The following is a 25,124-nucleotide window of genomic DNA, read 5'->3' as shown; positions in this document are numbered from 1 at the left end:
TCCTTCCATGTGTGCTGTTCTGAGCCATGGGTCCTTCCATGTGGACTGTTCTGAGCCATGGGTCCCCCCATGTGTGCTGTTCTGTTGGTGGTTTACTTCCTGAGAGCCCTGGGGGTCTGGTCATTGATATTGTTGCTCTTCCTATGGGGTTGCAAACCCCTTCAGCTCCTTCAATTCTTCTACTAAATCCTCCATTGGGGTCCTACTCAGTTTCATGATTGGCTGCAAGCATCCACATCTGTTAAAAGATTACACTGTTTTTCCCATCTATGCTCATTTTCAGGGAATATCTTAGTCCATCATTTAACCCTGAGATGATAAAGTGGTTTGTTTTTGTTTTTGCTTTTTTGTTTGTTTGTTTTTTATTTTTTGTTTTGTTTTGTTTTTGTATGTAACAAACTCAAGCTGTCTTTTTCTTGGTTTAGTGAGACCACTGAGGTTATGAGATATAAGTATGCAATGTTGATTCTCAGTATTTTTGTTGTGCAATAGGTACTTTTACCCCTTATGATTTGCTTCTCTAAGATTATTTATATATTTCTGTGTTTTCTTTGGTGTAATTAACCTCTTCAGGTTGAAGTTTCCTTCTTGAGCCTTCTGAATAACTGACTGTATAGATAATTAATGCTTAAATTAGGTTTTATTGTGGAAAGTCTTTGTTTCTCCATCTATTGTAATTGAAAGTTTTGTTGTATATAGTAAAATGGGCTAATATCTATGATCTATTAGAGTTTGAAGAACATCCTTTAAGGCCTTTATGGCGTTAGAGTCTCCATTGAAAAGTCAGATGTTACTATAATAGATCTGTCTTTATATTTTATGTGTTCATTTTTCCTTAAATCTTTTTAATATTCTTTCTTTATTCTATATATTTAGTGTTTAGATTATTATTTATCATGGGGTATTTCTTTTCTGGTCCAGTCTATTTGTTGTCCTATATACTTGTTTTACCTTGATAAGTTAGGGACATTTTTTAAGTTTGGGACAAACTCTTCCTCGAGTTTTGAAAACATTTCAGTGCCTTAGACCCAGGTATCTTCTCCTTCATCTATTCTTATGGATTTGGTCTTTCCATAGTATGCCAGATTTCCTGGATGGTCTTTCTTTGGATTTTTTTTTAAATTTAGATTTAACTGTGTCTTTGACCCAGGTATCCTTTTCTTTATTTTGTCTCTACTTCCAGTTATTCTCTCTTTTATCTCTTGTAGTCTGCTGGTGAAGCTTGCCTCTGACACTTCTGTTTTAGTTCCTAAATTCCTCATTTGTAGTTGTCCCTCAGTTTAGACTTTTTTATTGACTCTATCTCAGTCTTGAACTGTATTCTTCATTTCATTGCACTTTTTGTTTGAGTTTTCATAGATTCCACTAAGGAATTTATTAATATCCTCTTTAAGGTACTTGAACATGTATTTCCATAGCTGCTTTGAAGTCCTGGTCTTGCTCATTAGCTATGTTACAGTTCTTAGAGTCTACAGAAGTAGGCTCTGTTGGAGACACATTGTTCTAGCACTTATTGATTTTCTTTTTAGGCTGATGTCTAGCCATCTGGGCTTGAGATTCTTGTAATTCTAGGTTCTGATATCTGGCCTTGTCTTTGTTTGGTGGGTTGTTCTGTTCTCTTGGTTTCTGTTGCCCTTTCTGGTTTTAGAGAAATATGGTGGCTGTGGGTTGTTTGCTAGTGCATGCCTGGTAAGATTCTGCCAGGTATGGGCACTGGTCATCAAGTAAAATGTATTTCTAGGTTTGGGAGTTGAAACTGAGGAATGGGGGTGCCCTTTTGTGTAGCTGCTGAAGGATCCACAGGTAGGAAGAAAGCTGGATATATAACTGGGAATGGGGCACAGAAGTAGAAGGGGCCACAGCAGATGGTCTGCTAGAAAGCTAGTGATAAGACTGAGGGATTGGAATTGAAGCAAAGGATAGATAGTGAATATCTCCTACCTGATTTCCTGGCCTGAAGAATGACCTGGCTGTGCTCTGCCATTGAGTGACTACAGGGGCTATGATGACCAAAGAAATTGGTTAGAGTAAGAAAGGTGTAGGAAAAGATCTGTGTGGTTCACTAGGAATTAGGGGCAGAGAGAAATAAATATCAGGGTGTTGGGCACAGCAGGCAGTGAGCTACAAATCAGGGATAACACTGGGGGATTAGAATTTAAGGACACTGGAATTTGAGAGAATGTGGCCTACCTAATAGTAGTAAAAATTTCTTAATTTAGGTTTAAAAATATATCTGACTCTTTGGAGAAGGTATAAGTAATTCTTTTTAAGAGTTATCTACAAAGGCTCTGTGGGAAAATTGTATACCTTTAAGTGAACACTGTGGAGGGAAACTCTGGCCTCCACAAATGTATGTACACATATAAACAAGTAATTGTTGCCACTAGCTCTTGGTCCTATGCTGCCCAGAGTACACTATAGTAATATTCACTGCTTTTTTGAGATGTATCAACTCAACATTCCTAACCCTTTCACTGTATTCTTGGACAGGAGCACTCTGCCTCTCCCAAACTCCCACTCTACCAACTGTGCATCTTCATCTTTGCCACAATAGCATCCTACTTTTACTTTAGAGCATCATTCCCCAGCAGTTCCCTTACAAATGCCACTTACCATCTGATACCTCAAGAGCCTCATTTTCCATGGTTGAGAACTGACAGAGGAGAGTCCTAGGAACTTAACTTGGGACATCTGTCAGAGCAGTGATTGCCAGTGAAGTCCTTGCCTGCTGATTTTGAAAATTATTTTATTTAATTTCTCTTTTATTTCTTCTAACATGATTAGATTATACACATCAAATTTACGAAAGACACTCAAATCCCACAAAGGTCTGGTGGGAAAAGCTGCCATAATTGAGTACACAGTCTTTCTCTGCTTTATTGTAACCTGCAACATCAAGAGACCTATGTAGAAAAAAACCTTAGAAGTTTTGTTTGGAGATTTCCTTGGGCCTCAGTTGTTAATAACAAAAGAGAATTGGGATGTCCACCATCTCCTTTCTGTCCTTCTGTCTTTCTACTATACAAGAGGAAGTAGAAAAATATATTTTTAGATTGTTAAAAATGAAGAGAAAGATTCTAGTAAATGTAGTGAACTTCTTCCAGAGAACTTTATTTCTCCTTGTATCTAGATGAACTAATGAATACCACTCTAGTCAGTTTAAGTGGAGTTCATCTTCAGCACCATTCTATAGGTTTAATATGCAATTATTAGGATGAGATCTCAGGTAGAGAGTGGTGACTCCATTGGAAATAAATTGCCATGCAAGCATCAAGAAGTGAGCACAACCCTCAGGACCTATGTTTTTAAAAAGCCAAAGAAGGGGATTCAAGCTTGCAATATCAGTTCTGGGAAGGTCGACACAGGCAAATATCTTGGGCTTGTTGGCCAACTAGCCTTGGTAACCAGTGACCTGCTGGTTCAGTGAGAGACAGTCTCAAAACCAATAGGGTAGAAAAGCAACTGAGGTGGACTTTAACCCTTTGTCCTCCACAAGCATGTACACACACACACACACACACACACACACACAGAGAGAGAGAGAGAGAGAGAGAGAGAGAGAGAGAGAGAGAGAGAGAGAGAGAGATGCCTTTGCTAACAAACATACTAAGCAGGGGTGTCAGGATAAGGTCTCAGTGTAATATGCTTGTTATGCAAATTTGAAGAGCTGAATTGAATCTTCAGAAGTCATGAGCAAAAGCTGGGCATAGTATCATATACTTACAATGCCAGCACTGGGGAGAAAGGAACAAGACCAGCAAGCCTAGATTACTTGGAAAGCTACAAAGGAAAAAAAAAATCCTATCTCAAAAATAAAGTGACTAGCCATTAGGAAATGAGAACCCAGGTTTGTCACTGACCTCCATATTGTACACACACACACACACACACACACAGAAACATACAAACACACACACAAACACACACACGTATATACACACACACAAAAAGGGGTCAGTATCTTTGCTGTTGTTCTTTCCACTTTTCTACATTAACACTTTCATATGTTCAGCTTGCCCTCACTCAATCTCTGACAAACTCTATTTGCCATTATATTTATCTCACTTTCCTCCTTGCTCTCTGTCTTCTGGGATTATCATATAAAACTCCTCCACTTGTTGTCCTCAAGTTCTTCCTCACATGAAATATCTGCCCAGCAGCATCTCTGGGAGCATAATCACACCAGATCTTTTGAGGTAAGGAATTCCACCTTTAATACAGATCTTTTGAAATAGGAATACTCACCTTTAGTCTAGACCTCACCTTCTAGTTGAAACCTATAAAAAGAGCAAGGAAGAAGGATGCTTATTCCCCTTGCCTGCTTGCTCTCTCTGAAAAGTCTACTCCTTGCTGGCATTAGAACTTTTTTTCTTTTTCAGGATCCTAGGTTATAATGAAGAACAGCTGAGACATCCAGTCTAGTGGATTGAAAAACTACTGGATTCTTGGACCTTCCATGTGTAGACAACCTCTGTAGAACTAGTTAGATGACAGCCTGTTATCCATTATAATAATAATTATATATATAATGCATAAATGCATATACATATATAATATATATTTATATTATGCAATAAATATTTCCAATAATATATTATATATTATATATTATATAAATTCTGTTCCTTTAGAGAACACTGACTAATACAAACAAGAATAATAAATTTCTTAATAAATTACTGCTTCCATTTTTTTTACTTATCCAAGAAAAATTATTGCAATATGTTATGTCATAGTTATGCCTACTTCACAGGTAGGCACTACTTAGCTTTGTCACAATAGATAAATACAAGTGCAAAGGACAAACCACTCTAGAGAACCTCATGAGCAAAATGGAGAAATATTCAAATCTGTTTTCAGCAGACCACCTAATATGTTGAAATTTAAAGGACACTCATCCTCGACAGATCATTGTTTCAATTACATTTACATTCACAAAATAACAGGAAAATAGATAGCCTAATAGTTTATGGTTATTTATACAATTATCGTGTCATTTCAGAGACAATACTAAAAGAAATGTTTGAAAGTTTCTGGTGTGCAGTTAAAATACCAAACCATACCAACCAAACAACAATAACCTATCCAACCAACCACACAAACAAATAAACAAACAAAAACAGCCTGAAATGTAAAACTTCTTCATTTGTGGTTACGGGTGCCTTGAAATTGCAGGAAGTAGAATAAAGAGCTTGGAGTGGGAGGGGAACGTGCATGGGAGATAGCCAGGCCTGGTTCCACTTTCTGCATTTTTCAATTTGTTTTCTTATCAGCATGCCCATAAACTGGAAAGCATTAGGCTCAAACTCACTGATAAGCATATGAGAATTTCTTCTAGTTGCCCCCACCTTCTGTCGTGGAAACTTTTAAGAGTTTTGGACTTCATATTTGAAATAAAATGAGTCTGAAAACAAATTATTTTAACCTCAAAGAGTAGGTGCATAGGTGGCACACATTGTAATGATTTTTTTCAATGAGTGACTATAAGGACACCTAGCTGAAGAAAAGATGTTAATTAATTCAGCTTACTACCAATCTAGCACATGGCAAAGAATTCTTACCTTGAGGTTATCAAGCCTAAATGGTTGCCTATTACCTGCTAATTAAGATTCTGTAAGAAGGTAACAGAAATGGACTCAGTTAGAGCCAGTGGGAAGTGTTTTGGGAGTTCTCCTTGGATGGTATGAGAAAATATCTGCTTACCCCATATAAAGCCAAGATCTGAGCAAAATGAGAATTCTGCCAAAGTTCAGCTTGAAGAAGCAGTAAGTTTATTTGGTCTGTTTGCAGGTGTTTGGATGAAAAGTTTCCTATAAGAACATAGATAAATTGATGAGAGCTAAATCACAGAAAAAGCTAGGGTGAGTAATAAGTCAGGAAAGCAACTTATCTCATTTTTTTATTGGATACTTTCTTTATTTACATTTCAAATGTTATCCCCTTTCCTGGTCCCAACCAGAAACCCCCTCCCCCAAACTCCCTCCTTCTGCCTCCTAGAGGGTGTTCCCCCACCCACCACACTCACTCCTGCCTCCTTGCCCTCCCATTACCCTAGACTGGGCATCAAGCTTTCACAAGACCAAGGGCCTCTTCTCCCATTGATGCCTGACAAGGCCATCCTCAGCTACATACGCCATGGGTCCCTCCATGTGTACTCTTTGGTTGGTGGTTCAGTCCCTAGGAGTTCTTGGGGGTCAGGTTGGTTGGTTGATATTGTTGTTCTTCCCATGGGGTTGCAAACCCCTTCAGCTCCTTCAGTCTTTTCTCTAACTTCTCCATTGGGAACCCCATGTTCTGTCCAATGGTTGGCTGCAAGCATCCTCCTCTGTGTTTGTCAGGCTCCGATAGGGCCTCTCAGGAGACAGCTAAATCAGGCTCCTGTCAGCATGCACTTCTTGGCATCCACAATACTGTCTGCAATTGGTGACTGTATATGGAACGGATTCCCAGGTAGGGTAGTCTCTGGATGGCCTTTCCTTCAGTCTCTGCTCCACACTTTGTCTTCATATTTGCCCCCATGAGTATTTTGTTCCCTCTTCTAAGAAGGACCAAAGAACCCACACTTTGATCTTTTTTTCTTCTTGAACTTCATGTGGTCTGTGAATTGTATCTTGGGTATTCCAAGCCTATGGGCTAATATCCATTTATCAGTGAGTGTATACCATGTGTGTTCTTTTGTGATTGGGTTACCTCACTCAGGATGATATTTTTTTAGTTCCATCCATTTGTCTAAGAATTTCATAAATTCATTGTTTTTAATAACTGAGTAGTACTCTATTGTGTGAATGTATCACTGAGTGTGGCCGCCAGTGGCCACACAAACCAGGTACTCCTGAAAAGCAGGCTGGGACTGAAAGGAATTAGATGACAAAAAGGAATGATGTAAGACAACAGAGTCTGATCAAAGCCTGTAAGTTTACTGAGATTCTGAGCTTATAAAGAGTAGGGAGGCCGATTCCCCCAACAGTCCATTCTTGGAACCTGTCGCCAGCCTAAAGATCTCAGGATGCTGTCTCCTGAAAAAATCAAGTGTCTCAACAGGTAGTGATGCTGTTTTGGAGAGCAGTGGCAGGTGTAGAACAATAGAACCTGCTTTGCAAGTCTGAAGGTTCCACCCCAGGTGGTCCCATGCTTAGTGGCAACAAGGTCTGAATCAGCCTGTTTCAAGGCTAGGGGAGGCAATATTCCACATTTTCTGTATCCATTCCTCTGCTGAAGGACATCAGGGTTCTTTCCAGCTTCTTGGTATTATAAACAAAGCAGCTATGGACATAGTGGAGCATATGTCCTTGTTATATGTTGGAGCATTCCTGCTCTTAGAAGCATCTTTCCATTTCCCCAGTCTTTAGAGTCTAAGGAATGAGATCTAACAGAACAATGTGGCATCTGCTCTTTGGGATAAGATTCTTATCCACATTCTAAAGGACATAGAATTTATAAAATGCAACATTCCTCTAAAAACAAAAGGAAAGTCATGTGATGAGCAGTAAAATTTGTGTGTGCATGAGTGTGTTTGTATGTGTGCATGTGTACACGTGCACCTAGCTGTGTGCATGTGAGTATTGTATGTGCACATTGAAGCCTAGAGAAGACAATGAGTGGTCTATCACTCATTGCCTTGTTCTGGCAGTCAGGATGCTCCAGAGATCTTTCTCTGGCTCCAGCAACAATCACAAACTTGTGTAGCCTCAACTCCTTTTTATGTGGTTCCCGGGGATTTGAATTCCAGTTTTCATGCCTTTGCAACAAGTCTTCTGACCACTGAGCACTCTTTTCAGGTTCCCAATTACTGTAATTTAAGTAATTAAAAAAATCAAACGTTTGTGGAAATTTTAATCCTCGTTGTTTATTGTCTCCATAATCTGCCAGCCAAATGGTTACCCAAGTGTCTCTTACAAATATCTTCATTCCTGCCAGGAGGACTATAGTAATCTGGGTCCCTGACTTGAGTTCTAGACCCCTGGGGAAAGTATTAGAAGGACTCTCTCTACAAACAATGAAGGCGAAAATTAGAAACCGGAAGTCAGTTCAGTATCACCAACAATTGGACTTGGGAGGATTGTGAGATCAAGTCTCTGTGATAGAGATTTCATTTGGGAGTCTGGAGATAAAGCTCCATGGGAGAGCTCTTGCCCCATATATACTAGGGTTTGCTCTTGGCACTCAGATCTGAAAAACTGAACAAATCCAGTCAGAAAATCCCTGTCTCTCTGTCTCTCTGTTTGTCTGTGTCTCTGTCTGTCTATCTGTCTGTCTGTCTGTCTGTCTGTCTGTCTGTCTGTCTGTCTCTCTCTCTCTATCTCTATCTCTCTCTGAAAAATTTACATATGCTGTTGAAATTCTTTTTTTCCAGATTTCTTCAACATTTTAAATAGTAGATTTAATTTCATGTTTATTTTCTACTTTAACTTCTGCTGTCACTCATACTAGGTACTTACTGCTTTTATTTAGCATTATCTATCTGTGAAGAAGTCTCTAGATTAGGTCCATCAAGGGAGGTAGACCAATCAGACCATACCATAGGTTAGGTAGAGGATGTAATAAAAAGGGCAGAGTGAGCTGAGTACCCACATTCATATTTTTGCTTTCTGATTGTGGATACAATATCATCAGCTGACACACAGAGCTGCCATGATGCTTTCCCAGTCATGATAGACTGTACCCACAGACAGTGAGCCATGATAAATCCTTCCTTCTTTAAGTTGTTTTACCAATGATTTTGTCACAGCAGTGAGAAAAGTGACTAAGATGTATTTCACTGGGAAATTCCAATAAATTACTTCATCTTACTAAGTACCTAGTACTTTAGTTTATGTTAAGGAATTAAACCAAGCCAATAGTGTGGTGAGGAAAGAATAAAATAAAGAAAAAAATGGGTGAGAAAATCCACAAAAAGCACCCAACATCCTCAAGTCTTGATAGATTATTGATACTCAGAAATATTTTATTATAGTAATGCAAGCAAAATATGTATCCTGTGGATTCTATTTAATTAATTTGGACTCATAAATATGATCCTTACTATTTTATCTAATGAAGAACATTCTTTTTTGAAGCTGGATGAGTTTTCTGAACTAGCATAGATAGGATTTGTCTTCTCATTGACTCCTATATCTATTGGCTGATATTCTGAAAGTATATGGATAAAAGGTAAGACTTTAGGAGTAAGGGGGTGATTAAAATCCATAATCAAGCTTATTTATTACACAGGAAGCTGTAATTCACATTTTGTAAGTCAGTGCCATTCTGTAAAGATTTTCAGAGGGTATCACTTTTAAAGGGCTTCATGAAAGAAAAAAAACCACACATGCTGAAAAACGAGAGCAGCAGCTCAGTGGACCTGTTTTGCCAGTGTCAGAGACAGACACCCAGTTGACATGAATGATGTGACGGGGGTGCACTCTATCCCAGAGATGGTCTTGTGACAAGATGAAAGCAGTACTTTATAACCAACAGAGATTTATTGAAAACCAAATGTCAGAGGTAATCAAACGATTTAACTTGTGCTCATAGCTTGACTTAATACTGAGAAATGGACACTGAGAATTTATCACATACTGGAAAATTAAGGGAACAGAATTTCATAAAGAGAAAAAAGCTGATGGCTACTTTGAGACTTTCAGTAAAATACTTATACAATTTGTCATGGTCATATTTTAAATGAATGGTAACTACTAATAAATTCCCTGTAACATTTTGCTTTGCTTTAAAATGATTTCAGTAAACATCCAGCAAAGTATATAGAGCCCAGGCATTTTATCATCTCATCCAGGTAGTGCCAAAAACAGAAAAGCAACATGTCCACAACTCTTAAGGGTTTCTATTGTGCCTTCTACAATTTGCTTCCTTCCTCTTATGGGGATCATCACCCTGAGTTGGAAATTTATAGTTTTCTCTCACGAGTAGTAGTACATGATACATGTTTTTAGAATCTGTCTTGATTTTGTTGGTATTGAAAGGGACTTATATAATCCAGGTTGACCTTGTACTAGCATTAGCTAAAATTGATCTTAAACTCCTGTAATTCAACCCTATACTTGTCATTTGTTTGAAATTTAGGCATACACTACTATGCCTCATTCATGCTATGTTAGGGATCAAATCCAGGGATTTGTGCATGCTAGGCAGTCACATTGGACTACATCCTCAGATCAAGATATGTATTTTATACTTATACAAAAATTTAGAAAACCTATCCATCTATTTGTTTACATGTGTCAATCCATCCATACACATTTATATATGCTTTGAAGTGGGGTTTTGTGACATTTAATTCTACAGATGTTTTGATCTATTAAAAGCCAGTAAGATTTACCCAAAGCGCACAAAGCAGTTTGCACAGTAAGCAGCACATCAGAGTTTTATTTCCTCCATTATGTTTGACAATAGTTAATATTTTCTCCTTTGTCTTTAATAACTTTTTTAAGACCAATGCACTTCTGTTCTGTTTATTTGCAGTCTTTTGTGTCAGCAAATAGTCTAAGTTATAAAAATCAAAATAGAGTTGCATTTCTCAGTGAGATTTTACTTCATGGTGTTAAAGGGTAATTCCTGCACACTTTTACTTAAAATGTAACAGTGCATGTTGCTGGGCAAAGAATATTTTTCCTACAAATAGTCAGTGAAATCTTATCTTGTCAAGGAAAAAAGGCTTTTATGTTTCAAATATTTTTTTCATGTACTAAAAAAAGTTTTTTTGTTTTGTTTTGCTTTTGTTTTTGTTTATTTTTTGAGACAGAGTTTTCCTGGGCAGTTCTGGCTGTCCTGGAACTTACTCTGTAGACCAGGCTGGCCTCAAACTCAGAAATCTGCCTGCCTCTGCTTCCCAAGTGCTGAGATTAAAGGCATTCGCCACCACTGCCCAGCAAAAGTTGGGGTTTGTAACCAGAGTAGGAGAGACGGCTCCTGCTGTTTAAGTAAGGATGATTTAGAATGTGTGCAGGTCTGAGTGCAGTGTCCAGCATATGCTTCATGTGGTTCACAACTCCAACAGAAGAGAATTCAATTGTTCTAGCTTTTAAACATTATAGCATTCATGTGTGGATATGTGTGCATGAGCACACACACACACACACACACACACACACACACACAAAACCTAAAAATAATCCTAGAATACAATGTTTTTTAAAATCATCTTATATGTATAATAAAGTTAAAGATAATATTTTTTTTCTTTTTATGATCCATAAGAGTAAGTATGTATGTTATAATTTTAATACTGTATATAAGATATATTTTCCCATTTAATAAAAAAATGGTTTTTGTTTCCATTTAATAAAAATATGGTTTTTGTTCCTATTAGTAATTGTTAATCAGTGCAATTTTTTTAAGAGTTATGTGTATGTGGGTATGTCTGTGTGAGAGTAAGCCTAATGTAGTCTAATCACTGAAGGAGGTTCATATACCTCATTTTCAAAATAGTGTACTACAAATCTAATTTTCAAAATAGTGTACTACAAGTTATTTTTACTTTTCTTTCTTCTTCTTTTTTTTTTTTTTTTTTGGACAGGTCTTGAAGTTTCATTCCTCCTACCTTCATCTTCCTAGCCCTGAGATTAAAAATATGCAATTGAGATTATATTACATTCTGAAGATTTAACCCAGGACTTTATGTATGTTACACAGATATGCCATACACTGAGCTAGAACCCGACCCAATATTGCACTTATTTTAAAACAAATGTTCGATTCGTTATACTATATATGCATAAGGAATTTGAAAAGTTGGTGTTCTAGTTTCATTCTGATGCTGGGGCAAATGTTATAGTTAATCCAGTTGGGAAAACCAAGTGCACGTAAGCAAGTGAAATCTCTATTAGTGAGTAGGAGGATAAAGAAATTATTCTATATAAATAAAACCTCTGACACCAGTCTTTCTTTATTTCCATGTTGGTGTTTTCCCAAAGTGTAAGACACAATGGAAGACAGTCCAAAAATTTTCCCAGTCATAGTGTATTTAGTCAAGATTTAATTTAACAATCTGATTTTTTAAAAATTATATGTGTTTGCATCATTCTGAACATGACTCTACATAGTATGGAGCAGGTCATCAGAGCCCTGGAGTTGGATTTATTGTTCCACTATATTCCACATGGTTATTTTCTTTTAAACTGCCTAAAAGTTTTAGATAATGCTATGAAAGAAATGTTCCTTTGGTAGGATCCATCACACTAGGCTATTGACACTGTGATCATTTTCTAACTTCACATCTAAGTTCCTTTCATAGCCAGTCTGGTGGATGCTCTGTTGTAATCTAGGAAATAAGCAGGTGAGAGCAGGAAGATGATAAACATAAGACAGCTTGTACTACATAACGTGAGCCTATAACTAACTAAAGCTGTTGCTTCATTCCTTCCTGTATTTCTATCTCACTTTGGGTTTGGGTGGCAAGGACTTCTGCTCTTCATTTGATCACTAATCATCCAGGGTGTTCACATGTCCAGCAGAGGCATCGTTTGCTCCTGGTTGGAGCAAGAAGAAAAGAAATAAAATGCATTCTTGGGACTGAAATATGACTCAGTAGGTAAGAGCACCTGCTGCTCCTAATGAGGATCTCAGTTTGGTTCAGATCAATCACAGTGAGCAGCTCATAACCCTCAAGAGGCTTTATTTTCTTTCCTGGACTATGCAGGCAATTACCCTCATGTTTATAGACATATACATACGTACATAACTAAAAATAAGATAAAGCCTTTAAAATGTGTCTTTAGAACTCTGTGCTGGCTATTTTTATGTCAACTTGACACAAAGTTCTGGGTTGTGTCTGAGAGGAAGCAGTCTTAATTGAGAAAATTCCTTTCTAGGATCAAGATATAAGCAGGTCTGTAAGGAATTTCAGTAATTAACTGTTGTGGATGGGCCTGGTACTGTTCTTATGAACCAGTCTCCTAATAAATAAAGCAGCCAATCACTGGGCAAGTAGGAGGGATTTCCGGGTTGGACTGAGGAAGAGAGGAAGCAGGAGAGAGTTAATTCTTTTTTTTTTTTTTTTTGATGGGGACAGCATATGGGTATGCTAGAGTTTCCTAGTATCATGGCAAATCTACAAGGATTTGCCCCCAGAGGATTTGGATTTTTAATAATGCTTACAAGATTAGACTTTAGCTGTTGCACACAGAGATTGAATTACCATTATTTCTCAATTAAGTTTATGTTGTGTTTTCCTTCACATGGTGGCTCCTCTGGGTTCAAGAGAGAAAGGTATATTGGCAGTGTGAGTTTGCTTGAGGTGCACCACACAAGTCGTGGGTGTTTTGAAGCATGAGGCTGGTGTGGTAGCGACCAGCCAGTGGGAACCTAGCAAACTGGGTGGAGAGATTTTGAAGTTCTGTGTCAGATCTCCATGAGATAAAACAGATCAGCCATTGCCCTCCAGTACATGGCCAGCCAGGCTGCCAGGGAAGAGGCACAAGCATGGGAATATGAACTTTCTATCATTGTTTTTCTTTAATATTTCCCACAACAATTAGTGATTGGTGGGGAGGTCTCAGACAATTATGGGTAGGGACACTCTTAGGCTGTTGATTCTGGGTTGTATCTAAAGTCAGTCTGAGCAGGCCATGCAGAGCTAGTTAGTTAGTAAGCAGCACTCATGGGTGGCCTCTGCCATCAACTCCTGCTTCCAGGTTCCTGATGTGTCCTGAGTTCCTCTACTCATTGCTGTTGATGAAGAACAGTTATATGGAAGTGTGAGTGAAATATAGTCTTTCTTCTTCGAGTTGCTCTTAGTTATGGCATTTCATCACAGCAATAATAACCCAAACTAAGATGGACTGCTGGACTAGTCACTTGGCAATGAACAGTATGGAAAAACAAATAGTTTGAAAGTCCATTACATACTTCCTAACAGCAAAATTCAGATGCTATTTTGGTTATCCTCTTGTGCTCTTCAGTGGATGTCAGGTTTTTAAGTTATTTTGTGGATAAATTAAGAAAATGGACTTTGAAAACCTAGGGAATTGGCATACTCTATGTATTTGATATTTACCTCATCAAATAGTTTTAACTTTCTGATTATTGGGCTACATAGGTTGCTAATAGAAGAACTTGATTAATATCTCAAAATATGGCTCTTAATGAATGGCATCAGGGATAAGTACTCATTTCTAAGTATATATATATATATATATATATATATATATATATATATATATATATATATATATATATATTATGATTTGCTTTAAATTTAATTTGTGGAGGGGGAAGAAGGACACATAGCTAAATGGTTAACCATGCTTCATCCTTTTTCAAAGAATGCCTACATTAGGATGCTCACAAACACACTAACTCTAGATCCAGGAAATTTAAAGCCCACTTCTGGCACTTTTACAAGTATAGATACTTGTTTATACATGTAAATACTCAAGACACATATACCACACACACACACACACACACACACACACACACATACAAACACACACACACACACACACACAAATAAAAAATAATTTAAACTTAAAAACACCTTGGTGCAGCTTGGAGTGGAGTCCTAAGCATCCAATTCAATGTTGTCAGACTCCTCAGGTGGTACCCGGGACTATGTGCAGCTCAACATTTGCTAAGCAAACATCCATGGCTTCTGAGTATTAGTGGAAAAACATCAATCCATTAAAAATATACCTGACAACTGAAAATAGATTAGATTCTAAATGTGTAGTTCAAAATTGCAATCACTAATTTATTTTTGTTCAATAGAAAATGACAAATTTGGGGACACTCTTTGGACTTGAAACTTTGAACAGAATGATAACACCATTTTGCTTCTATGTTGCTTTTTTTTTTTTTTTTAAATTCTGCACTGAAGCTGGCATAGGTTGCATATGAATTCTGTTCTTTAAATATAAATGTAATTACTGGCCCATATATTTAGATAGGTAATAAATCTTCTGAAGTCATGGATATTTGAGTAATTTTTGAGGTGGAAGCTTTTTAATTCCTTTTTTGAAATATAAATATTGTTTGACTTTCTATGGAATGATGTAAACAAACATTTATTTACCATGAACGGGCACTAGTTACAGAAGAAAGAAATGATTCCATTTGATAAGGCTGACTGAACTGGAGATTGGGCTGGGGCTACAGATAAAGGAATTAATGAACAATTACAGAAGCATAGGTAACTCAAAGGTGGTTGATTCACAAAAAACCTCACTTAACATATGTGGTGACTGATGGCTGTTGCATTTCTGGAGCTTCCTGGATGACTTGGAGCTGGAAAGTGTCTTTTCTTCCGCACCTTTCAGGGCTCATACAACCTTGAGTGGGGCCTTGTCATTCTTGTAAGTTTCAGGAGATTTCTTTGCCTTATGAGTTTTGTTTACTTCCTGAGCCTTGAAAGTTTCGTTTAATTCCTGAGTCTTAAGGATACAAGATCTTAATTTGCAGGAAAAAAAAAAAAGCTGTGTGGCAATAAATATTTAGAACCATGTTGTTTATGTAAAATACCCAGGTTTCCCAACAATAGCTTGAGTAATGAGATGTGTGTGATTTGCCATCAACTTTCTCAAGTTGATGTAGAAACTTCAGATAGAAAAGAGAGATTTCATCCAAGAAAGACTGTCTACTTCTCTGGAAATCAAAAGAACAAGAGAATGTAAAAGGTGAAAAGCCTGAGCTTCAGTTAGCTAGAATAAAACATTCAATAGAGAATAGTTCAGCTTCCATGATTTTGTAGGCTTTCTGTTGATCCTCCTGTTCTTGAAATCCAGCTTTAATTTGTGGTGGTCTGATAACCATGTGTTCTTTCTTCTCCTTTCTTTGTTGGGGTGGTGGTGGTGGTGGTGGTGGTGGTGGTGGTGTGTGTGTGTGTGTGTGTGTGTGTGTGTGTGAAGACTATCTGTGATGAAATATGTGGTTAGTTTGGGTGAAGGTTTCATAAACACCTGAAACAAGATATAATATTTTGGATTAGGACAAAATGTTTTGTAGATATCTCTTAGGTCCATTTGAGTCTAGAATTTGTTAGTCCATTATTTCTCTGTTTGATTGTCATCTGCATGTCCTGTCCATTGGTGGCAGTGGTAGGTCGAAATCTTCCACCACTAACATGGAGGTTTCAATGTGTGATTTTAAGCCTGATTCTTTTACACTTTTGGTGTTTTTGAATAATTTTAGTTTGTTAAATTTTAATTGTTCTTTTTCAAATGTTGATGTCCTTGGATTTGGGGCATAAATATTTAGAATTAAGATATCTTCTTGGGGATTTTGCCTTTGATGTGTATGAAGTGTCCTTCCCTATCTTTTGGTTTTGGAAATCTAATTTTGTGAGATAATGGAATCACTACAACAGTTTCCTTCTTTCTTTCTTTGTTTCTTTCTTTGTTTCTTTCTTTGTTTCTTTCTTTGTTTCTTTCTTTGTTTCTTTCTTTGTTTCTTTCTTTCTTTGTTTCTTTGTTTGTTTGTTTGTTTCTTTCTTTCTTTCTTTCTTTCTTTCTTTCTTTCTTTTGGAAAACCATTTTCAGTCCTTTACTCTGAGGTAATGTCTATCCTTGATGTCGAGGTGTGTTTTTCATATGCAGCAGAAGGATGGATCCTGTTTTTACGTCCATTCTGCAACTTTTTATTAAGAATTGGAATCCATTGATATTGAGAGATATTAATGACCAGTGATTATTAATTCCTGTTATTTTGTGGTGGTGGTGGTAATGTGTGCTTTTAATTTTGCTGATGTGAAATTATTTATTTTCTCTGGTTTCATTGGTGTATTTATCCTTCTCGGTTTGAAGTTTTCCTTCTAGCACATTTTGTATGGCTGAATTCATATATTAATACTGTTTTAAGTTGACTATGTCATGGACTATCTTGCCTTCTCCATCTGTGGTGATTGAAATCTTTGCTAGATTTAATAGTCTTGGCTGGCATCTTTGGTCTCAGAGCTTAAAAGCGATCTGCCCAGGCCTTTCCAACATTTAGTGAGTCCATTGAGAAGTTGGTTGTAATTCTAATGGGTCTGCCTTTACTTTATGTTACTTGGCTTTTTTTCCTTGAAATGTTTGATACACTTTCTTTGTTCTGTAAGTATTATGTGGCACATGGACTTTATTTTCTGGCCCAATCTACTTGGTGTTCTCTTTAAGCTTCTTATATCTTTCCAGGCATCTTCTTCTTTAGGCAAGGACATTTTCTTCTATGTTTTTGTTGAAAACATTTCCTGAGTATTTGCGCTGGGAATCTTCTTTTTTTTTCAATTCCTCTCATTTTTAAGTTTGTTCTCCTCATAATATCCCATATTACCTGAATATTTTGTGTCAGGAACTTTTATATTTAACATTTTTGACAGTTGTATCACTTTTTTATCATATATTCTACACCTGAGATAATTTCTTCCATCTCTTGTATTCTCTTGGTGATCCTTGCATCTCTAGTTCTTGCTTGATTACCTATGTTCTTTTCATCTTCATTCTCCCATGGTTTGTGTTTCATTTATTGCTTTTATTTCTATTTTCAGATCTTGAAAAGTTTTAGTCATTTCCTTCACCTCTTTGTGTTTTCCTGGATTTGTTTAAGGGATTTGTTTATTTCCTCTTTAAGGGTCTCATCATATTTATAAGATTAAATTTAAGATAATTTTGTTGTGTTTCAGCTACCTTGTACTATCCCATGCTTGCCATAGTGAAATAGCTGGACTCTGGTGGTGACATATTGTCCTGGGTGTTGCTGACTACTTTTTTGTGTTAGCCTTTAGTCATCTGGTTTCAAGGTTATTATACGTTTCAGTGCTGATTTATGACTACCTTTGTTGGATGAATTTTTCCTTTTTTCATAGTTTTTAACTTGCTTTCTGTTTCTTCTCTGGTCTTGTGATCTGAATAGCCTGTGTTCTGGTGTCAAGCAAGTCCTTGGTCCCATCAGTCTGTCTCCACTGTGGTTTTACCAGCTTGTGTAACTTCTGGGGTTTTGGGTACTCATGTTGCATCTCTGGTTCTGTGGTTATGTGAACTGGAATGGCCTATGGAGTGTTGTGGCCTCTGGGGTTCTACTACCTGGGCTATTTAGAGTTCTTGGTATAGGTGTAGCCTCCAGTGGAGTTGGAGTCTTATGCCAGGGTTATGGAGCACAGGAGGGAAGCCTGCTGTTGGGACTCTAGGAAGGAATTTATGATACGTTAGTGAGCTGTAGTCTTTGTGTATAACTTGGGGTTTCTAGTACCAGTGTAGCCTCTGGTAGAGCAGAAGTCTTCTGGTGGAATTGTGGTCTGTGATTTACCAAGCATATCTTTATTGAAGCAAAGACTTTATATTGAAGATTTGCAAATAGTCAGTTCACTGTTACTACGGTAGTATCAGTTATCAGTCTCTTGCATCTGCAAAATATCGTTTCATAGCCAAAGCAATTCGCCAATATGAGAAACTAAATTTTAAGTAGATGAAATATTACTGATGAATATATAGATTAGAAAGTATTAATGCCAAATAATTTTCAAAGGGCAGTCTAATATTAATAATATAAGGAAGGATATGGCCATTAATATTTCTTTTTTTTTCAATTTTTATTAGGTATTCACTTCATTTACATTTCACATGCTATCCTGAAAGTTCCCTATATCCTGCCCCCATGCTCCCCTATCCACCCACTCCCCCTTCTTGGCCCTGGTGTTCCCCTGTACATATAAAGTTTGCAAGACCAAGGGGCCTCTCTTCCCAATGATGGCTGACTACACCATCTTCTGCTACATATGCAGCTAGAGACACGAGTTCTGGGGGTGCTGGTTAGTTCATCTTGTTGTTCCACCTATAGGGTTGCAGACCCCTTCAGCTCCTTGGGTACTTTCTCTAGTTCCTCTATTGGGGGCCCTGTGTTCCATCCAATAGCTGACTGTGAACATCCACTTCTGTGTTTGCCAGGCACTGGCATAGCCTCACACGAGACAGCTATATCAGGGTCCTTTCAGCAAAATCTTGCTGGCATATGCAATAGTGTCTGCATTTGGTGCCTGATTATGTGGTGGACTCCTGGGTGGGGCAGTTTCTGGATGGTCCATCCTTTCATCTCAGCTCTAAACTTTGTCTCTGTAACCCCTTCCATGCAAGTTTTGTTCCCAATTCTAAGAAGGGGTGAAGTGTCCACATTTTGGTCTTCATTCTTCTTGAGTTTCATGTGTTTTGCAAATTGTATCTTGGGTATTCTAGGTTTCAGGGCTAATATCCACTTATCAGTGAGTGCATATCATGTGAGTTCTTTTGTGATTGGGTTACCTCACTCAGGATGATACCCTTCAGATCCATCCATTTGCTGAGGAATTTCATAAATTCATTGTTTTTTATAGCTAAGTAGTATTCCATTAATCTTTCAATGTCATGTGAATACATACACAAAATGATATCAGTCTGAAAGCAGGTAGAAATAATGATCCCATCCAGAAATCACTCCATAATGCAAAGACATACTAACATATTTGGATTTTTTTCTTTCCTATATTTCTTAATCCAGATTTATATTTTTGAAAACAATATCTACTATCAACCTGATATCAAGAGCAGTTCTTTACGACTAACATCTTCAGGAAAGGAAGGAATTATTTTTAATGGGATTGCTGACTGGTTATATGAAGGTGAGTTGGAAAATTCTAATTTTTAAAGGGCAAAATGACATATTTGTATATAAAACCTCAAAGAAAATCTGCTCATTCTTGTTGTCCATTGCCTCCCTGTTTCTTCTCCATATTTCTTTGTACAATTGGCATGCTATCTTTTTTTTTAATGGAGCTTAAAATTGTTTAATATTGCTCAATTAATTAGCTTCATAATGAAACATTGGATAGGTGAATGAATTTCCTTATAATTTCCATATTGTGCAGCATCATCCCAGGTGTTAATAAGAGTGAATAATTGTTTTTCTTATCTAGGGATCATGAGAACTAGGTCCAAGTGGTCATTTGTAAATGGTTAATAAATTCTCATGACTTCCTATTTTGGGCCCACATGCTTCCTTGCTGTGGTTCCTATCTTCATATATACTTCACATATGTTTTATGGTAAGTGGATATGTGAGGGAACCAATGGAGGTATTTACACTGTGTTCAGGCTAGACCCACTTTAGTTCTGATGATATTTAACTAATAAAAGAGATGATTTCAATACTCAGGAATTAGATGCTGAAAGTTTTCTTTTCTTTTTTTGGAAAGAAGACACAGTCTCATTATTGTTAAAATTTACATGAAATAGATTGGAGAGATGAAAGAACCTGAGTTAGCTTCACAGTACTGATAGTAGGAGATTCACAACTGTCTTAACTCCATCCCCAAATGCTTCACTTTCATGGATATCTAAATGTATATGCACATGTACATTCGCATGAACATCATCATTGTCATCATCATCATCATCATCATCAACAACAACAACATATTTGGTTCTTTTTGTTATTTTTAATTTTCTTTTGAGACAGGGTTTTACTGTACCCTAGCTGTCCTGGAACTTACTCTATAGACCAGGCTGGCCTTGAACTCACATGCATTTACCTCCTGAGAGCTGAAATTAAAGGTGCTTGTCCTTAACACGTGGCTGTACATTATGAAAAATAAAAATTAAAAAGCAGAAGAGATGATTCATCACTTAAATGCAATAAATACTCACGCAAGGGATCAAGTTCTAGCCTACCTGTAGGTTACAATTGTCTTTAACTGAAATTCTAGGATATCCAATGCTATTTTCTGGAATCTATGGGTTTTTGCATTCATATGTCACGTAAACTCATGTAAGTACACACTAAATACATAAAAATAAAAATTAAATAAGTACATTTAAATTATAGTAAAACTAAAGTTCAAAAACTTACATAAAACATATTTGACTTTAGTTCTTCTAATCAGGAACATCCTCACATGTTTGAATAATTATACCATAGAAACAACAAGTGGGGTATAATTTATGATTTATTTTTGATACTGTTAAATCAAATTTTGATAACAGTTGAGAGTGTACAAGCAAATTAGGGTGTGAAAATCTTTGTCCAGTTTTGACTATGGAGTAATAATTGGCTAGCTGTATTATAAGAATGAGTAAGTAGGCTTGTCTTTAACACCTAGGCTTACTTACTGTTCAACCTGGTATGGCAAATTATGTCAATATTTAAACTGAGTCAGTATACTTGATTGCAAATTATAAAGTAGGAATAATTGAGAAAATCAATTTCATATCTCAAATTTACAAATATAAATATTCTACTCTTAATTTTATCTTTTTTCACTTAGAGAATACGTTATTATTTTATGTAATCAAACTCATGTAGGTAAGGTCTTATATATTTAATTCATTTTGTTACCTTTGTACAAATGCAATAGTCTTAAATAATCTAGACCAATATTACTGCTAAATGTTGTACATAGCTACCTCAATATGAGAATAAAGGGAACACAGTTTTCCAAAGTGCACATTGCGTATAAAGACACTAAAAGTTCCAATTATACATATAACCAATAGTTTATACTTTCACATTTATATTAATAACCACTAGTAATTCTATGTTATATATTAATAATTGTAATTGTTTTCTCAGTAATTTGAATTTGCAGAAGTGGTGCATTCTCTTTAAGAATAAAAGTAAACTTAAAGAAAAATCTCAACTAACATCAATATTCAGTTACATTTTTTAAATGATAATATTCGTGTGTGTGCATGTGTGTTTTTGTGTATGTGTGTGCATGCTATACCATGTATGTGGAAGTCAGATGACACTTGCTAGATGCAGTTCTGTCCTTCTACCCTATGGAGTTCATGGATGGAACTCAGGTCACTAGGCTTGGTGGCAGGCACTTTTACCCACTGAGCTTTCTCACCAGTCCAGACACCACTGTTTAAGATCCCTTCTCAATACTCATCTGAATAAAAACCATTCTAGAGTAAGATAAGAGTGTACCAAAGAGCCTTGATAAAGCAGGTGCTTCTATGCATCATAAAGCTCTTACAGAATACTTTGTATTCCCAGCAGTGTGATACCATTACTTCTCACATAAAAGAACATTAATCAGACATCCACCCATTCATGCATCTCCTCACTCAATGGTCATTACCATTAGCCATCTGCATTCCAGCTTTATTCTGGTAGTCCAGTACAACCATCTTGAGCAAGTGACTATGCAGCCTTGAGGATCTCATATTCAGTGAAAGATGTTAAAAGTTTGAGTTGTTTTATTGATCTGTACTCTTTCAAGTTTAGATGTGTCAAGGTTTGATATTTGAATGTACATGTACATACATACATATACATAAATATTCACACCTGTACACACTACACACATATATACATATTCATACACATAAACACATGCATACCACATATACATATTCATATACATATACATATACATATAATTACATGCACACATACATATATATATCTTGAGTAGTGAGAGTTATTGAATGGTAGTGAGTATCTGCAATAGATACAGCAAGAAAGTATAAAATCAAACATCAGAGAAATACAATGCAAGAAGGGTTCTCTGATCAGAGTGCAAGAAGTTGCCCCCCAAGTTTCCTAGTTAAATTACTAGAGATGCTGAGGATGGCACTGACTGACAAAGCAGGTTTATAACAAGCCTGGCTAGTTCATGTATTCTAGAAGGCAACAACACAGCAATAATTTTGCTCAGAGAAGCAGAGAGGCTCTGGTAAACATCCTGTGTCCAAAACATCCTCAATACTATAGAAGACTAAATGATGATGGAACCATGTCCAGACCATGAATCATAGTGGGTATAGATTTGTAAAGAAGTTGTGTGTCTTAGCCCACTCTAGGGATTTGCCAAACATTTTCCAATAAGGAAGGCGCTCAAGTAGATATTGAAAGATTAAGAAGTATTGGGGCTTAGAGATGGCTCAGCTGATAAGACAAAAATGAGGACCTGGTTTAGAATCTTCCAAACCATGTATGATTACACACATCTGTAACTATAGTATTCCTAACAGTAAAGGTAAGCAGACGCAAATGAATCCCTGGAATTTAATGAGCCAGTTAGTTCTCAGTACACAGGTATGGACAGATAAAACCTTTGACAATCAAAGTAGAAAATGATGTCAGACAACTGAAGTCCAAGACTTGGCCCTTACAGGTGACATGTATGCACACATGTCCATGTACACATGCAGGCACACACACACACACACACACACACACACACACACACAATTGCACATGAGAAGGAAAGTGTAATCCTGAAAGCCATCTGTACAAAGATACAGAAGTGTTGAATAATCATTTATGCCTGGGGAATTCAAATTGATTTGACAGCAATGGTGGATAAAAATGAGACAGGAAGAAGGCAGCAAGAGTCAAAATTGGTAGTGACCTAGAACACTGAATTGGGACTTTGGTTATTTTGTTACTTGGAAATTCAGAAAAGCTGATGAAATAGGAAGTGATAAAAGATTAGCACTTCTACAGAGATTGGTCATTTGGGTGATGGTGTCAAGTGTGGATCAGATGTGAAAGGAGCTTGTAAACAGCTAGTTGACAAGTGTTTTCAATCAAAAGATAATGAGTCGTAAAAGTTGAGCTAAACCAGTTAGCGTGAGGAGAGATTCTAAAGTTGATGAAGCAATAGCAAAGTTAGATCTTAGTGACTAAGCCGATAGGGTGCATGAGAAAAGGCGAAGAAAGATGCTACTGCTTTGGGTTTGGGTCACTAGTGAATAGTGATGGCTATCAGTGAGTAGGAACAAAGAGCTACAGTCTTGTGTAATTGAAGGTAATATAAGTGTAGACATTTCACAGCCTGTTGGTGTGCTATGATGGGTGACACATTGCACTATTTTTAAGCCAACAAGGTAAATACTCAATATTCCTTGTGTAGATTTCTCTTCCTTGAAGAGAGGACTGAGCTAGCAGCTTTTCTGAAAAAGGTGAATAGAAATTGTAGCCATTCCATTTTGGTAAAAAAATTATTAAGAAGTATTATTTGGGGAAGATTTATTTATTTACTCATTTATTTAGTGTGTGTGTGTGTGTAAAATGCCCACAATGGTGGATGTGAATGTGTGTGTGTGTGTGTGTGTGTGTGTGTGTAAGAGTAAAATTGGTTTGAGTTATTTCTCTTTTAGGCTTTTAAGACTAAACACAAGTTATCAGTCTTAGTAAGTATGTTTATTTGCAGAGAAACTCACCAGCCCCAAATACCTTTTCTTAGTGTGATAACACAACTCAATCACTGGGATGAGACTCTCATTATACAATACTTACTATGAGTACTTAGTCACCAGCACCACCTATAGATGGGTATTTGTCTATAATCCCAGCATCCTAGAGATAGAGAAAGAAAGATCAGAAATTCAAGATCATCCTCAACTACAAATTTAGTTCAAGTCCAATCTCTACAACTCATAATAAACCCAAATATTATATGTAATTAATATGTAAAATACAGATAAATATAAAATATGTATAAATGTCAGCAAGTAAACTACAAACAAAACAATAAATTAAAAAACAATGTTGACATAAAAAGATGATATTGAATATAAATAACAATACAGACAAAAACAGTATAAGTAAATTAACATAAATGTATTATCAACAATATAAATAATAAACAAGTGAATAACATAAATTTGAATTGAACATGGACAGTGTAGTGGACTCTGAGGAGGTCACAAGGAAACAGGTCACATGCGCCTGTCAGATGCTACTGCAGATTTGATGGCTTTGCAGAAGGGAATCTAGGCAATGATAGGCTTTGCCATTCAGATTAAACTTTGTCCCTCTGGCTCCTGCATGATCATCTTTCATTGGGGTTTTCTTTACCTAAAAGCTCTGAATGCTACTGCCCATGAATTACTCAGTTCTCTCTCCAGGAATCTTATCATAGCAGTCATTTCAAAGGATTGGCAGTATAGATTCAGCAACTGTTTATTTCCTCCAACCAGCACTTCCCATTGTTTCTGTTTCCCCAATGTACTACACTGCAACATTCTTTACTTCAGTATACCAACTGTGAGTCAGTGACACACCTGTGCACAGTGTGTGTGTGTGTGTGTGTGTGTGTGTGTGTGAACTCTGATGATGTGTGCCCCTTAGAAGTAAAGATTTTTATTGTTGAGGATGGTTTTTGCTATCCTAGGTTTTTTATTATTCCAGATGAATTTGCCAATCGCCCTTTCTAACTCTGTGAAGAATTGGGTTGG

At 36.8% G+C, this 25,124-nt stretch overlaps 1 protein-coding gene across 4 annotated transcripts in view; it reads left to right on the top strand.

The window, feature by feature from the left end:
• Positions 1–25,124, top strand: part of Dpp10 (dipeptidyl peptidase like 10) — a 1,452,235-nt gene that overhangs the window by 1,324,461 nt on the left and 102,650 nt on the right. For all 4 annotated transcript variants that reach the window (XM_021198715.2, XM_021198714.2, XM_029538361.1 and 1 more), the window contains exon 8: positions 19,438–19,558. In XM_021198715.2, the coding sequence (XP_021054374.1) occupies positions 19,438–19,558 (121 nt within the window). The remainder of the gene's footprint in view (positions 1–19,437; positions 19,559–25,124) is intronic.

This window comes from Mus pahari, chromosome 5 (genome assembly GCF_900095145.1).
Source record: "Mus pahari chromosome 5, PAHARI_EIJ_v1.1, whole genome shotgun sequence".
NCBI classification, from domain to species: Eukaryota; Metazoa; Chordata; class Mammalia; order Rodentia; family Muridae; genus Mus; species Mus pahari.
The sequence above is the reverse complement of the archived record's forward strand: the minus strand, read 5'-3'. Positions and strand labels throughout refer to the sequence as shown.